At 44.9% G+C, this 16,814-nt stretch overlaps 1 protein-coding gene across 1 annotated transcript in view; it reads left to right on the top strand.

Moving 5' to 3' along the window:
• CFAP92 (cilia and flagella associated protein 92 (putative)) overlaps window positions 1–16,814 on the top strand; it is a 198,313-nt gene that overhangs the window by 97,976 nt on the left and 83,523 nt on the right. Inside the window, exons 11-12 of the mRNA XM_042782280.1 lie at window positions 7,486–7,680; window positions 9,696–9,993. Of these exons, the coding sequence (XP_042638214.1) occupies window positions 7,486–7,680; window positions 9,696–9,993 (493 nt within the window). The remainder of the gene's footprint in view (window positions 1–7,485; window positions 7,681–9,695; window positions 9,994–16,814) is intronic.

The raw sequence follows: 16,814 nt of genomic DNA, 5'->3' as shown, positions 1-16,814 counted from the left end.
ATTTGTTGGAGTACAGTTCTTCATAGTATCCTGATATTATCCTTTTTATTTCAGTTGGTTCTGTTGTGATGTCACCCATTTCGTTTCTTATTCATGTTATTTGTATTCTTTCCTTTTGTTAAATTTGCCAGTGGTTTGTCAATTTTATTAATCTTTTCAAAAAACCAACTTCTGATCTTTTTTATTTTTTTCTATTGTATTTCTATTTTCTGTTTCATTGATTTCTGCTCAAATATTTATTATTTCCTTTCTTCTGGTGACCACAGGCTTTTCTTACTGTTCTTTTTCTAATTGTTGGAGATGTTGCTTTAAAGAATTTATTTTGGCTCTTTCTTCTTTTTTTGATGTGCGTATTTATTGCTATAAATTGGCCTCTGATCACTGCTTTTGGTGTGTCCCAAAGATTTTGGTATGTTGTGTTTTCATGCTCGTTTGAGTCAAGAACTTTTTTAATTTCATTTTTAATTTCTTCTATTACCCAGTCTTTCTTAAGGAGAGTGTTGTTCAGTTTCCACGTGTTTGCTCTTTTTCTGTTAATCTTTCTATTGTTGATTTCTAATTTACAGCATTGTATCTGAGAAGATGCTTAGCAGTATTTCAATGTTTTTAAATTTATTAAGGCTTCTTTTAATATGGCCTAACATATGGTCTATCATAGAGAATCTTCCATGTGTACTGGAAAAGAATATATATTGTGCTGTTGTTGTTGGGTGAAGTGCTCTGTAGATGTGTATAAAGTCAAGTTGGTTAATTGTATTGTTTAGCTCATCTGCATCTTTGTTGAGTTCCTTTCCAGTTGCTATATCTTTGAATGAAAGTGGTATATTAAAGTCTCCTACAATGATTGTGGAGTCATCTGTTTGCTTTTTCAATTCTGCTAAGTCTGATTTATGTATTTTGCAGCTCTTTCATTAGATCCATAGATATTTATTATGATTATATCTTCTTGTGCAATTGATCCTTTAAATATAATGTCCTTCCCTGTCTCGTATGGTGGTTTTTGTCTGAAAGTCAATTTGATCAGAAATTAATATTGCCACTCCTGCTCTCTTAGAGTTGCTATTTGCTTGATATATCTTTTTCCAACCTTTGATTTTTAGTCTATTTTTGTCTTTCTCTCTAAGGTGTGTCTCTTCTAGACAGCATATTGATGGGCTATGTTTCCTTATCCAATCTGCAACTCTCTGTCTCTTGAGTGGTACATTTAATCCATTGACATTCAGTGTGACTATTGAGAAGTATGAACTGGTTGCTGTCATTTTGTTACATGTTTTTTTCATGGTGTTACTAATTTCTTTGTTCCATATAATTTTCTGTGCTGAGCTCAGTATGTTTATAAATCATGTTATCACTTCCTTCATTGCTATTGTTTTAGCATTTGCTAAATATTTGTGATTGTCTTCTTTTTTATTGTGATGTGAAGGTTTATCATTTTTCTTTGAAGTTACCCTGTGATTTAAAATTCTCTCCCCAAGTTTAGAACACTCCATTCTATCTTGCAACTCTCTTCCTCACCGTTTAAAAGTTCTGCAACTACACTATTTTGTTCTCTCTTTTTGGTTTGTAGTTGTCCTCATTTGCCAATTGATGCCTCTGGTTTCCTGTTTACAATCTTGTAAGCTTATTTTACTTTGGATACTTCTATAGCTGTGTTGGTTTCTCGGTTATGTCATCTTGTGTGTTTTATTATTATTTTGATTTTGATTTGGGTGAATATTTACAGAGCAAATTCACTTTCCATATAGCAGTTCACATATACTTTTGTCTCATAACATTGACCACAGTTTACCACAATGCAACAGCTCCCCTCCCACTTCTCATCTTGTGTATTGGTGGTTGGTTGTTGTTTGTTATTATTGGTTCTCTGTTCAAAGGACTCCCTTTAGTATCTCTTGATATTCTCCATCACAATAAATGGAGAAAAGACTGAAGTTGTCAAAGACTTTACATTGCTTGATTCTACAATCGATGCCAATGGAAGCAGCAGTCAGGATATGAGATGACATATAGCACTGGGCAAGTCAGCTGCAAAGGACCTCTTTCAAGTGCTTCGGAGCAAAGATGTCTCATTGAGGACTAAGGTGCACTTGACACAAGCCATGATATTTTCATTCACCTCATATGCAATGTTGGTCAGGTTTTAACAAATTCCCTTAATTTCTGCTTATCTGGAAATTTCCTAATTTCATCATCATACATGAGGGACAGTTTTTCTAAGTATATAATTCTTGGTTGGAAATTTTTCTCTTTCAGGGTTTTATATATACCATCCCACTGAGGATGACTTGAAGCATTTACTGATAAAGATTGAAGACTACAGTCTGCAGTATGAATTACATCTCAATATAAAGAAAACAAAAAGTCCTTACAACTGGACCTATAAGCAGCATCACAATAAATGGAGAAAAGACTGAAGTTGTCAAAGACTTTACATTGCTTGATTCTACAATCGATGCCAATGGAAGCAGCAGTCAGGATATGAGATGACATATAGCACTGGGCAAGTCAGCTGCAAAGGACCTCTTTCAAGTGCTTCAGAGCAAAGATGTCTCCTTGAGGACTAAGGTGCACTTGACACAAGCCATGATATTTTCATTCACCTCATATGCATGTGAGAGGTGAACAACAAATAAGGAAGATGAAGGAAGAATTGATGCTTTTGAGTTGTGGTGCTGGTGAAGAATGCTTAAAGTACCATGGACTGCTAAAAGAACTAACAAATCTGTCTTGGAGGAAGTGCAGCCAGAATGGTCCTTGGAAGTGGGAATGGCCAGACTTAATCTCACCTACTTTGGTCATGTTATCAGAAGGGACCATTCCCTGGAGAAGGATGTTATCCTTGGTAAGGCAAAAGGTTGACAAAAGAGGGGAAGGCCCTCAATGAAATGGATTGACACACTGTCTGCAATGATAGGCTCAAGTATAGCAAGGATCATGGAGCTGGCGTGGTATTGGGCAGTGTTTCATTCTGCTGTGCAGAGTCACTATGAGTCGGAGACAACTCTACGACACCTAACAATAACAACAAAAACATCCCATTACCTTCTTGCTTGCGTGGTTTCTGCTGAGAAATCAGAGCTTATTCTTGTTGGTTGTCCTTTGTAGGTAACTCTTCATTTTTCCCATGCTTCTTTCAGGATTCTTTCTTTGTCTTTGGTTTTGATGAGTTTGATGATGGTGTGTCTTGGTGATTTTCTTTTGGTGTCTATCCTGTTTGGGGTTTGTTGGAATTCTTGAATAGATATATTCTCATCTTTCATCATGCCAGGGAAATTCTTTTCCTGTCCTAGAATTCTGATTCCATATTGGTTATTCTTTTGATGGTATCCCACATTAACCTTAAGCTTTCTTCATTTTGTTTTGATCTTTTTTCTGATTCATCCCTTCCCAAAGAAGTATTCAGGTATTTGTCTTCAGTCTCATAATTCTGTCTTCCATTGACTCGATTCTATTAGTTTGCCCTTTCAATGTGTTACCTATTTCTGAAAATTTAGTATTTTTTCTGGATTTCTATCTGTAGATTTAGTGTCATTTCTAATTTTTCACTTATTTTGTAATTTTGTTCTTGCATTTTCTTCTGAAATTGGTCTAAGGTTTTGTCTCTGTTTTCCTGAATTTTGTCAGTGTTTTCCTTGACCTGTCTCTCAAACGTTTGAAGATACCTAAAGATAATTCTTTTGAATTCCTTATCAGGGATTTCCAATGCTGCTGCTTCTTCAGGGATGTATTCTGGGTCTGTATCTTGCTCCTTTGTTTCTACCACTTTATCTTGATTCTTTGTGTGGCTGCGATGGTCTGTTGTCTCCGAGACATTGTGACATTGTTGTATTTAGATCTCTGTTAACTCTTCATGAAGAGCAGTAATGGTGAGTCATGCACTTCTTGGTGGTCGTTTATTGTTGGCCAGTTGGTAGAGAAGGAAGTGGTGGCTCTCACTCAGTAAGTGGAGCTGCAGGAGGTACAAGTGTGGTTGTGCTGTATGGATACAGTTGCCATCTCCCACTCAGACAAAAACAACAATTGAAAAACCATCAAAAAGTAAAAGCAAGTGAACAAAAAAACACACCGCATAAACACACAGGAACAATCACCAAAAAAAGAAAAGAAAAAAAACAACACTAACCAAAAAATCTCCACAATATCTGGGGAGGGTACAATAAGAGAAAAGAGGTGGAGAGGAGAATAATGAAGAAAAAAGTGAGAAAAATTCAAAAAGAAAAACAAGGAATGGGATTAACCATGAGAAAGAAAAAAATGGGAACGAGGATGAGAGAAAAAGTTGAAAACTAGAACCTGGGAAGAGAAGAATGAAGAATAGTAAAAAAGGATAACAACAACAACAAAAAAGAATACTAATAGTAATAATTTTAAAACAGACAAAAACAAACTAAAAAAGAAAAGGAAAAAAAATCTGGGCAAGGAGGGGCAGAGACCCAGGCTCCATTAGAGTACACACACTGGGTTGGAATTCCTGCCAGCCCAGGAGGTGGATGGGAGTGAGAGATGGCCACACCGCCATTCACCAAGAGGATGTGGGGTTTAAGAGTAAGAAGGGGACTATTGCACCTTTCCAGTCATTCACGTCTGTAATGTCCTTGCAGTTCCTGGCAAGTGGAACCTATTCTTCAGTCCCTGGAATGTGAGAGAAGGCTGTCGCTTTAAATATCCAAAATGGTCAAACCGCTTGTAAACATTCAAAATGGCTGCACCCTCTGAACAGACAGAAGTCCACAGCTCAGCCTGTCTCCCTCTTTGCTGCTTCCCCTTTTATTCACCAGCCACCAGTCCAATCCTCCATGCAGCCCCTGGCTTTGTTGTTGTTGTTAGGTGCCGTCGAGTCATTTACAACTCATAGCGACCCCATGCACAGCAGAAAGAAACACTGCCTGATCCCGCACCAGCTCCACGATCCCTGCTGTACTTGAGCCCATCATTGCAGCCACTGTGTCAATCCATCTCATTGAAGGCCTCCCCCTCTTTCGTCAACCCTCCACCCTACCAAGCATGACATCCTTCTCCAAAGAATGGTCCCTTCTGACAACATGACCAAAATAGGTGAGACGAAGTCTGGCCATTCTCGCTTCCAAGGAGCATTTCAGGTGCACTTCCTCCAGGACAGATCTGTTAGTTCTTTTAGCAGTCCATGGTACTTTCAGCATTCCTCACCAGCACCACAACTCAAAAGCATCAACTCTTCTTTGGTCTTCCTTATTCATTGTCCAGCTCTCACATGCATACGATGCGATTGGAAATATCATGGCCTGTGTCAGGCGCACCTTAGTCCTCAAGGAGACATCCTTGCTCCTCAGTACTTGAAAGAGTTCCTTTGCGGTTGACCTTCCCAATGCTACACGTCGTCTAATGTCCTGACTGCTGCTTCCATTGGCATCAATTGTAGAACCAAGCAACATGAATTCTTTGACAACCTCAATCTTCTCTCCATTTATTGTGATGCTGCTCATTGGTCCAGTTGTGAGGATTTTTGTTTTCTTTATATTGAGACGTAATCCATACTGCAGACTGTATTCTTCAACCTTCATCAGTAAGTGCCTCAAGTGATTCTCACTTTCAGCAGGCAAAGTTGTATCGTCTGCGTATATCAGGTTGTTAATGATTCTTCCTCCAATCCTGATGCCACATTTTTCTTCATATAGTCCAGCTTCTCAGATTATTTGCTCAGCATATAGATTGAATAAGTATGGGGAAAGGATACAACCCTGACGCACTCCCTTCCTGATTTTAAACCATGTAGTGTTCCCTTGTTCTGTTAGAACGACAGCCTCCTGGTCATGGTACAGGTTCCTCATGAGTACAATCAAGTCCTCCATGGGAGAAAGATGAGGCAGTCTGCTTCTGTAAAGATTTACACCCTTGGAAACCCTACGGGACAGTTTCACTCTGCCCTAAAGGGTCACTATGAATGAGAATCAACTTAATGGATTTTTTTAAAAAAATTTTATCAACATTTTGTAGTTTTCAGTATACAACTCCTATACATGTTTTATTAGATTTATAACTAAGTTTTTTTTTAGTGATTGTAAATGATACTGTATTTTTCATTTCAGTTTTTATGTGTTCATTGCTAGTATATAGAATGCAGTTAATTTTCATATATTGATTTTGTAATCTGCAACCTTGCTAAACTCACTTTTTGGTTCTAGGTGGTTTTTTTGGTAGATACCTTGGAATTTTCTACATAGATATCATGTCATCTGCAAATAAGGACAATATTATTTCTCCCTTTCCAATTTATATGCCTTTATTCCCTAATTGTGCTTCCAGTACTATTTTGTGTAAGAGTGGCAAGGACAGACATCCTTGCCTTTTTTTCTGGTCTTTGGGATAAGGCATTCAATATTTCCCGACTAAGGATGATATTAGCTATAGTTTTTAAAATCTCCTTTATCAAATTGTTCTGTTCCTTATTTGCTAAAAGTACCCTTATTTTCTGGCTCACACAATTCACAATAATCAATTCTAGATAGATTAAAACTCATTTTTAACTTTTTATTTTGGTTAATTATAGACACACAATAAGTTGCAAAAATAGTACAGAGAGGTCTCATTTCCCAGCTTCCCCCAACAGTGACATCTTATATAATTATAGTGCATTATCAAAGCCAGGAAAGTGGTTGGCACAGTAAATTAACTAGACTATAATTTTCTGCTCTTACTCAGATTCACCAGAAAAAAATCTGAAATTATAAAGCTTTTAGATACTAATGTATAAGAACATATTTAAGACTAAAGTGTAAAAAAGATTTATTGAACAAGACATAAGTACAAAGCATAAAGTAAAAGGATAATACACTTGACTACATTAGCAATAATAACTTCTGTCCCTCAAAAGATACCATGAAAATTATGAAAAGACAAGCCACAAACTGAGAGAAAATTGCAATATGTAGAACTGACAAAGAGCTACAATCTTATATTAAAAAATCCTGTGAATCAATAAGGAAATCCCAGCAAAAGAATGGACAAAAGACTTGAATAGGCACTTCACAATGGCCCAAACCATAGCTTCCTGAATGGAGTCCTGAAGGAAAAATGTAGATATTACCAGGTTCAAAAAGATACAGAAGGAGCAACATAGTGAGCACAGAGAAATTTAATAGCAGGGTGTATTTAGACACTCAGCCAGACTGACACTGCCAGGGTTCAAAGTGTGAGTGCCAGGGCAGGGGAAAATGAAGGGGACAACAAGGAGGTGTGGAAGGAAGGGAGGAGGACTGTGAGTGGTACAGGAGACTGGCAAGGCTGGTTTCAACATTTTTCAGTGCCAATTTCCCTTTTAAGGCCCCAGTTTTTGAAAGAGTTTATCTACCAGGTAGCATTTGTTATTAATGTATTTCTCTTGTCTGTTTGACTTTAAATACACAAAAAGTTATCTCTACCTGGCAGACAGAGCTAAGTAGCACATCCAAAGTATTCCAAGAACTTGAATATCAGTGTTAAGGCTCTTAACCATGGCTTCTCTTACAGAATTCACATATCAGAATGCAGAAAATACAAGGTGCTCTACAACTCCCATCTCCTGTTCCATCACCGCCTCTACGCAGACCTGGAAACCATCCTGTACCATGTGCACCTCTTCAAGCCCCTGTCACTCCTTATGAAGCACCCCCAGCTCTATGTCCGGAACACTGTGCCACAGGACACCTTCCAGGCCCTGGTCAGGTGGGGCTGCTTGATCCACCATCCCCTGGGATGCCAGCTGGGTGCCTGCTTGACCAGGCTGCCCTTGTGAGATCCACTATAGACTGCACAGTGGTCCTTTGAGGGGCAGTTTGTATTATTCTTTATGCCACAGGAGTTGAGCCAAGAGTGGAATCCAGTTCAGGGTGACCCTAGAACCTGTTTTTTCCACTTCTCCACATGGTCTCCCAAGATAGTTTGAGAAGCATCAAACACGTCATGAATCTACTGTGTCTACTGTTCTTGGAGAAAGCTCTGGAATAGCCTGTGGAGTGACCAATTGGCTAAGTTTCACTGTCTGAAGAAGCGACAGGGAAGTTGTAGAGCACTGGACCCATCAGATAAGCCAGGCCACAATAGCTTCCTCTCTCAACTCAGTGTTTGCTTTCTGTCTGCTTTTTCCTAAACACCCTGCCCTGCCTTCATCCCCATTCCTCAGAAAGCCCTTCTCCAAAAATCAAGACCTTTCAGTACTTACACACCTTTTCATGTGCTGTTTTTCTGCTTGAATGCAAGTATTTCCTCTGTCCACCTGTCTCAGCCTTCAGGTGACAGCTCACACTAACCCACTGGGAAGCTGCTACTCCCCTGGGCTGTGAGCAGTGATGCTTCCCTCCTTTTAAGGAGCTCTCTGTTGAGCATCCCCCTTCGAGTCTGTGTGTCCTCCATTCATAAGTTAAACAGCCACCCTAATAGCTCAATCTAAGAGACTTCAGACTTAGTACCCTCTCTCCAGGAACCTCAGTTTAGAAGAGAAGGCACACAAAAAAATAAGTGAAGTAGGGCACTAGGACCCTGTGACAACCTGAGCCAGGCTCAGGGGCCACTAAGGAGGGGGAATGGTGGTTCTTTTGGGAGGTGCAGTGAGGCTGAGTGTGGAGAAGTGGAGAAGCAGCGAGCAGGTATGCACTGAGTTGACAGCATATTAGTTGCTAGGGAGGAGGCTGTATTTTTAAAGCCAGCAGCAGGTCTAGCCTAGAGTCAACCCGTAGCTAAGCACCTGTTGGATGTATTAATAAGGCAGAAGAAGAAAGGCTGAGAAGGTGTTCGTTTTATGCCACTCTCAGCTCTGCTGAGGGTCTGGGCAAGCACAGATTGGGGAATTCTCAAAACAGCGGGGTGGGGACTCCAGGTAAGGGAGGGCATGTGAGTGCTGGGCACCTGAGCATTTAGGGGTCAAGGGCCTGGATGACCAGTCAGAGGAGGCTGGACTGGGTCATGCTTGGTGGTGACAGGAAATAGTTGGGGGATGTTATTAGGGAAAGGGAAGAAAAATAATATTTATTAAGTTCCTATTGCATCCTTGGTAGTTGCCTACATTATGATTTTATTCCTTTCAGAAAGATGAGGTAACAGAAGCTTGGAAAGATTAAGTGGTGGAGCAAGGTCACTCAGCTAATAAGAGGTCAAATCCAAGCTCCACAGGCATCTCTTTCCCCACCAGATTTCAGAAATAGTTGAAACAGTGAGCTAGCAAGTAACAGCTCCCCGAACATGTGTTCCCAGAGAACGTCAGTGTTAATCACATGCCCACTGCATACTAGGTCCTGGGAAAGGGCAATGAGTTCAGTACCGCTGTCCTTCTAAACTTCAGTTCTCAGAATTGGGGAATGGGCTGGATGGGACAAGGAATGACTGTTCAGTCCTTGAGCTATGTTAAGAAATGAGGCAATGTGTGTATTGTCCTCCTTCTGGTGCAGGAGGCACAGTGGTATAATCCTAACTACCAGCTCATTGGCACTATTCCCCAGTGGGATGTGGGCTGGTAAGAAGCATGAGAGAAGGCCATAGTAACAGAAAAGTATTTAGAGAAGAATGTGGGAGACCTTTATTTTGGGAGTTTAGGGAAGAGAGGAAAGAAGGCATTCCTGGGCCCCTTTTACATGGCCTCTCTGGAGTCATCAGACTTGAATCTGGGCTCTTCATTTGCTAGCTCAATCTTGGTGCCAGCAACTTGACCTCTATGAGCTGAGCAGGGTGGCTGTTGTGTGTTTCAGGCTCCACTACATCTGCCATCAAAGCACCAAGCTCAGGGATGTGGTCACACGGGACATGTTGCCTACCTCCACCATGATCAAATGCTTGAGTCAAGAGTTCGGGATGCCCATTTCACAAGAAGAACTTTCAGATGAAAAACTATTGGCTCTACCACTTCACCTTTCCCCCAGTCTTGAAGACTTACGAAGTCGGAAGTCCACCCTCACTTCTGAGATCCATGCCCACCAGGAGAAATACACGCAGTGGCGGACTAACATGATGCTGAAGAATGAAGTCCATAAAAACAACATAATCCAGGTGAGCATCTTCTCCTCCCCTGCAACAGGGTCTCCAGAAGTTTACCCCACTTGGCTGTCCAATCACCTGCAGGGCATATAGTGCATTTTTGAGCTGGGCATCTGCCTCTGGCCCCTGTATACTCTCTCACTGGCTGTATGGGAAAAAAGCACAGGGCTGAACCACGCCAGAAGCTTATGCAGCTCTGGCTTATCACATCCTTCCTGAAAGGTAAGAAGGAATGCTGGTGGTGCCGTGCCTAAGGCAAGCAAAAACCTTCATGTGTGTATGTAACATCTTGCTAAGATGTCCAAGTGTTCTGGTTACCTAGTACCGCTCTGACAAGAATATACCACAAATGGGATGACTTAAACAAACAGGAGTTAATTCTTACAATTTGGAGGCTTTAAGTCCATGTTCAAAGTGCCAGGCTCTAGGGGCTGGTTGAAAGCTCCTCAACCTTGGGGTCCATCTCTGCCTCCTCCTGGCCCACTGGAGCTAGAGGTGTTTCTTCACTCAGACAGCTTCTGGCTGCTGAGGCTGAGAAGCCCCGAGGTTGACAACTGAAAAGGCACAGTCCCGATATTACCAAACCACACGGCAGGCCATTAACTTAAGTCCACTGTTAAGTCCCAAGGTCAGCAGAGCATAGCAGGCTGCTGAGCAATGACATGGCTACATGCAGGGTCCAAGCATGTCATAGGCTAGAGACCATTCCCAAAGGCTTCTCCTTATATACAGGAAGCAGACCACATTCCAAAGGCAGCTACTCAGCTACTTATGGTAGATCCCACCATGGAGTTGATTGCCAGTCTCATCATGGAGAATAACTACCACTAGCTGCCCAACCACTCAACCAGGCCCAGCCAAGTTGACACACAAACATAACCACCACAGTTCCACCCCTTGTCAACTTGGCACCTGTACAGGTCTTCATTGGGTGGCATCTGTACAGATCTCCTCACTGGGTGGCTCCAGTCCCCTAGTTCCTGAATGGTGACCTCACCCCCTTGGCCTGGTGGCCCCATTCCTCTCCCTCTTGGGCATGGCAGCCCTGCCCCCACATTCTTGGGCAGTGGCTATGGCTCCATCCCACTGGCTCACATGAACGAGCAGCCCACACTCCAGAACCAAGTTGGTGAAGGCCTGGCTCTTTGAAACCTAGGGACTGTGATCATTCCACCCCCAAAGGCCATGGTCCTTCCCTTTCAGGCTGAAGCAGCTCTGCTTCCATTTCCTTGGTCTCTCCGCTTCTGCTGATTAATGCCCGAGGGCAACCCACTCCGTCAGAAATCTTTCTGCCCAAAAAACACTTGGCTTTTTTGCTCTGTGGGCCAGCCAATCTGCTAATCCATTTCTTGCTGATCTTTTCTACCAATTAATGTCTGAAGGCAACCCACTCTGCCAGTAAGCCGCCTAACCAAAGGCACCCAGCTTTCTCCTCCATCGGCTGGTAAGGCTGTCGCTGTCTCATGCCAGTTCTCTCAGCTCTGCTCCTGCCACCTCTCATGCCAGTCTCTTGCCATCTGTCCTGCCATCTGTCCTGCTGTATGCTGGGGTCTCTCTGCCAGGGTCTCGGGTCAAGGACGCACTCCACTCCTGTTTCCACATTTTAGATATCTGTCACAGCAGCACCCCACTCTCCCAGTACCAAATTCTGTTCTGGTTATCTAGTGCTGCTCTGACAAGAATATGCCACAAATGGGATGGCTTAAACAAACAGGAGTTTATTCTTACAATTTGGAGGCTTTTAGTCCAAGTTCAAAGTGCCAGGCTCTAGGGGCTGGGTGAAAGCCCCTCAACCTTGGGGTTCAGCTCTGCCTCCTACTTCTGGCCCACTGGAGCTAGAGGCGTTTCTTCACTCAGACAGCTGCTGGCTGCTGAGGCTGAGAAGTCCCAAGGTTGACAAGTAAAAAGGCACAGTCCCGATGTTACCAAATCATGCGGCAGGCCATTACTTAAGTCCATTGTAAGTCCCAAGGTCGGCAGAGCATCGCAGACTACTGAGCAATGACACGGCTACATGCAGGGTCCAAGCGTGTCATAGGCTAGAGACCATTCCCAAAGGCTTCTTCTTATATACAGGAAGCAGACCACATTCCAAAGGCAGCTACTCAGCTACTTATGGTAGATCCTACCATGGAGTTGATTGCCAGTCTCATCATGGGGAATAACTACCACCAGCTGCCCATCCACTCAACCAGGCCCAGCCAAGTTGACATACAAACATAACCACCACACCAAGCAACACAGAGAGATAGTTAAACTAATCTCCATGAGTATGCAGCAGTTGGGTGGGGGCAGTGTCCCAGGCCACGCGGGGGTCGCTCCGGGGCGTGGGGCCGCCCTGCCACTGCGCGCTCCCACAGGGGGTGTTCTGCATTGGGGCAGCCGATGGCGTGTTGCTGCCCTCACCTGCGAGGGTCTGACGCAGATGTGGTGATTGAGATGTAGGTGTTGGCGTTACCGCTTGACTTGGCATCTGCCATTGCTGGTGGGCTGAAGGGACCATACTGCTAAAGTTGGCACCCGCAGTTGGTGTTGGAGCATCAGGCCCTGTGCCCGTTGGTTCACATATTGTATGGCTTGGAGATGGGAGACAGCTGAGTGGTGAAAATTTCAAAAGTGTTTTAAATTCCTGTGGAAAATCTTGACAACATCAGGAAGGTGTGAAAAAAGGTAAAAGGCATTCTTTTGGATATTGGGCTTGACAGCTGCAAGAAGTTACTGAAGGACCTTAAACCCTCTGATCCAGAGAAGTACTTTCATAACAAATCATGGGGAGATGTTTCTCTCTGGGAACCTTCTGGGAAGAAAGTGAGGTACCAGCCAAATCCCTACTGCTGCAGCCTCTGCAAATACTTGACAAAGGTGCCCACGTCCTTCAGAAATCATCTGCATCGTTGCCATGAGGATGAAATGGACCAGGAGCTGGTGGTCTCTTGCCCGCATTGTGCATTTGTGTTGCAGCCCAACGTCATGGGGAAGCACCTGAGAATGTTCCATGTGCCTGCTTGGAAGGCGCAGAACCCAGTGGACATTCTAGGCGAAGCCAGATCTTCCAGGAGTGACGCCACAAGTTCCATGTGCCAAACACATTGTCTACAGCATGAAGAAGAATGTGCTGATTGCCCGCTTCCACCACCTAATCAACGCCTACTTCGGCCTGCAGACCAAGGAGGTGGCTGAGCTGTCGAGGGCCAGTGACACTCTTCCTGCTGAGAGATACTGCCTCCCAACAAGAATTACTGTAAAAAGTACAGCACCAATGTCAGCAGCCAGAACATTCTCATGTACCACATTCTGACTTCAGATACACAAAGGGACTTGGAGAATAAGCTGAGATCTGTGATCTTAGAGCACATTAAGAAAACTGAGACTTTTGATGATTGTCTCCAAACCAACTGCACATTTGGCCATCCCACCCAACAGCAGCGTGCCAGGGGTCCCAGCCATGCTTCCTTGCTTCCATCTTGCCTTGCCACAGAGTAGCCAAAGCCAAACCTTAGTTCAGCCTGTCTCTGTGGCCTCGGATACTTTTGGGGGCGCTCACCTCCCAGGTCCCCCCTGCCATCACCCAGTCCCAGGTGACACTTGTCTCCAGTCCACTGCCAGTGGGCCCCAATGGCCTGACTCTGCTGACGCCAGTCCTGAAGCCTGTCTTCATGTCCCACAGTGTCCCCCCAGCCAGCTGGTGAGCCCCACTGTCTTGTCCCTGAGCCAGCCTGTTGGGCTCATAGCCAGCTCTACTGAGACCAGTGTTCTCCCTGTGAACCAGACCATCTGCCCAGGGATTCTGCCCCTCACTCAGGCTGTTGGGCCCCTGAATAGACCTAGTGGGGCTGGAGCTCTTCCGGGCAGCAAGCCCCCTGGGCCTGGCATCCTTCCTGTTGGGCATGCAGTTGCCCCTGGGGCTCTGCAGGCTGTTCCACCAGGGGTGATCTCTGTGGGCTGGACAGTTCCTCAGCTGTACTTCCTGCAGACCACTTGGGACAGACAGCTTCTTCAAGGGTCCTCCCAGCTGGTCAGGTGGTCCAATCAGGGGTGGTCCCCATTGGCCAGACGTCCCCATCAGGTGTGCTCCCTGCTGGGCTAGTAGTCCCATCTCAGGTACTCCCCCCTGGCCAGACAGTCCCATTGAGGGTCCTTCCTGCAGGCCAGAAGGCCACATCTGGGGCACTTGCGGCTGGCCATGTGGTCCCTGCAGGGCTGCTTCCTCCAGCGTCAGCAGTCTCATCGGGGGTACTGTCTGTGGGCCAGAGCATGAATCCTGGTGCTGGGCCAACCCGTTGTATCAGGCATCCTTCCAGTGGGTCAGCCTGTGCGGCCTGGTATCCTGCAGTTCGGCCAATCTGTTGGCACCAGCCTCCTGCCTGTGAGCCAGCCCATCAAACATGGTGCTGCACCCAGCACCACCTTTCTCACCTCAGACTCCATCCACAGCTCATCCCCAAAGGGAATCAGGTGAATGGTATCCCCACATACACACTGGCTCCGGTCTCGGTCACTCTGCCCATGCCTCCAGGGGGCGTCGCAGCCACTGCCCCACCCCAGATGCCCCTCCAGCTGCTAAAACCTGGGGTGGCCAGCCTGTCCCTGCCACCCGTGGTGGTGGGCACACCTCAGAACATGTTTGTTCAGGCCTCATCATCCATGTTAGAGACAAGTCAGGCCCTCAAGCAGGCTAAGCAGTGGAAGACTTGCCCCATCTGCAACGAGTTGTTTCCCTCCAATGTGTACCAGGTCCACATGGAAATGGTGCACAAGCACAGCAAGGCCAAACCCAGTGAGAGGCTTGAGCTGGAGAAGCTGGCAGCCTGCACACCGTTCCTGAAGTGGGTGAAGGAGAAAACTGCTGTGTGTCCTGCAAATGCCCCATCCCAGACGGTGAGCTCATCTGCCACTTGTTGACACATGGCCTGGGCTGCCTCTCCTGCCCCTGTATGTTCCATGACCTCAGGGCCCTTGTGGAGCACAGCTGTACCAAGCACCTGGGCAAGAGAAGGCTGTCCATGGACTACAGCAGGGGCTTCCAGCTGGACATGGATGCCGCTGGCAACTTGCTCTTTCCCCACATTGACTTCATCACCCTCTTGCTGAAGGATGAGCTTGGTGAGCGGAAAGTATACCTGGCAGTGCTTGCGGGCATGCACTCAAAGGCGCTTGTGCCTGTGTACATTAAGGTGCAGCCCCAGCCAGCAGGCAATGACCTGCCCCTTCTGCTTTGGCATTTTTGTGACCATGGAGGTGTATGAGGAGCACCTGAAGGAGAGGCACCACATCACACTGATTGTACACATGGTCTTGAGGTCGCCTGCATTCAAGTGCATCCACTGCAGTGGGTTCTACACCAGGACGTGACCCTGGCGGCTATTGCCATCCACATGCTGTGGTGCCAGAGCACCCTGAAGGACAACAGCTCAGACCAGCAGCTACAGCCCAGCTCATCGACAACAGGGGGCTGCTTCTGCTTAGTGGGGACATGATCCACAAGTCCAGCTTCTCCATAAAGAGAAAGCTGCCCGATCGCTATGCTGGGATGGATGACCCAAGGAGTGGCCCATTGTCATCGATGCTGACTCCACAGCCGCTCCTGAAATGGTGGCGGCAAGTGCCATGCCTTTCAAGAGACAGCAGAACCAGAGCAGGACGGATGGACTGCTCGTTACTGATGACATGCTTCAGATCCTTGCCCTGAACCCCTGGAAGGACGAGGACCACTCCTACGAGGACAAGAAACAGTTCCTGAGGGACTACTTCCACAAGAGACCGTACCCCAGCAAGAAGGAGATAGAGCTGCTTTCCTCACTCCTGTGGGTGTGCAAGATCCACGTGGCCTCGTTCTTTGGGAAAAGAAGGTATATTTGCATGAAAGCCATAAAAACTCACAAGGCTTCTCTACTTCTTTTAGGGTTTGACACGTCTGAACTGAAAAACATTAAACAGAAATTGAACTTTGAATATGAACCACAGAACTTGTAAAAAATAAAAAAACCTGAAATCTAAATTGGGTAAGTGGCCAGTTTTTCCAACTGAAATTTAAAATGTTATTTCCCACCAGTGTGTTGGACGAATGAATTCAGTGGCCTTTATGCTGCTCTTCACTCACTTCGGGTGCTCAGAAAGACTACTACTGCATAAGGAGCGGGTCAGGCATTTACACTGATTGATTCCTGTGGCCTGATTTTGTAACTATTTCTGTTTGTTATTTCCTGTCAGGTAAATTAAATCTTTGATATCATGCATGCCTTGTTTTCCCAGGACTGTCAGTATTTTCTGATAAAAAGAGAATCCAAAATGCCAATTGATTATCCATTTAAGAAGGTACTTGAGCTGTTGCAGAATATTGGTTAATTGCACACGAAAATGTTGACCTGCCTGCATGGCAGGTGGTGATGGGCACTCAGGTGGGTGCAGAACCCTTCAGGTGTACCATGCTCAGTACTTGCTTCTCTGTTAACTATCTGCTTATTAGATTATCACGCTGATTGATCCTTTTTGGCTGCCTTTTAGTATAACTCATAGAAAACCAAGTGTTTTCGTTTCTTTAATATCCCAAACCTGGGGTCTGTTATGTAGTGTATCCATCAAGAGTTACTTTACAAATAAAGTCATTGGATGGGTGCAGACGCACTTCTCAGTGTAGACTATTTGCCTCTTTTTGGTCATAAGTAATTTCTGCAGTCAAAGTAATACAATAATTTTTTTTTATTATTGTGATTTGGGTGAAGATTTACAGAGGAAATTCACTTTCCATACAGCAGTTCACATATACTTTGTCTCATGTCATTGACCACAGTTTACCACAATGCAACAGCTCCCCTCCCACTTCCTCCCCATAG

The sequence above is a fragment of the Orycteropus afer genome, unplaced genomic scaffold, assembly GCF_000298275.1.
Source record: "Orycteropus afer afer isolate SDZICR_OR568_19922 unplaced genomic scaffold, OryAfe1.0 scaffold00283, whole genome shotgun sequence".
In the NCBI taxonomy this organism is placed as follows: domain Eukaryota; kingdom Metazoa; phylum Chordata; class Mammalia; order Tubulidentata; family Orycteropodidae; genus Orycteropus; species Orycteropus afer.
The sequence above is the reverse complement of the archived record's forward strand: the minus strand, read 5'-3'. Positions and strand labels throughout refer to the sequence as shown.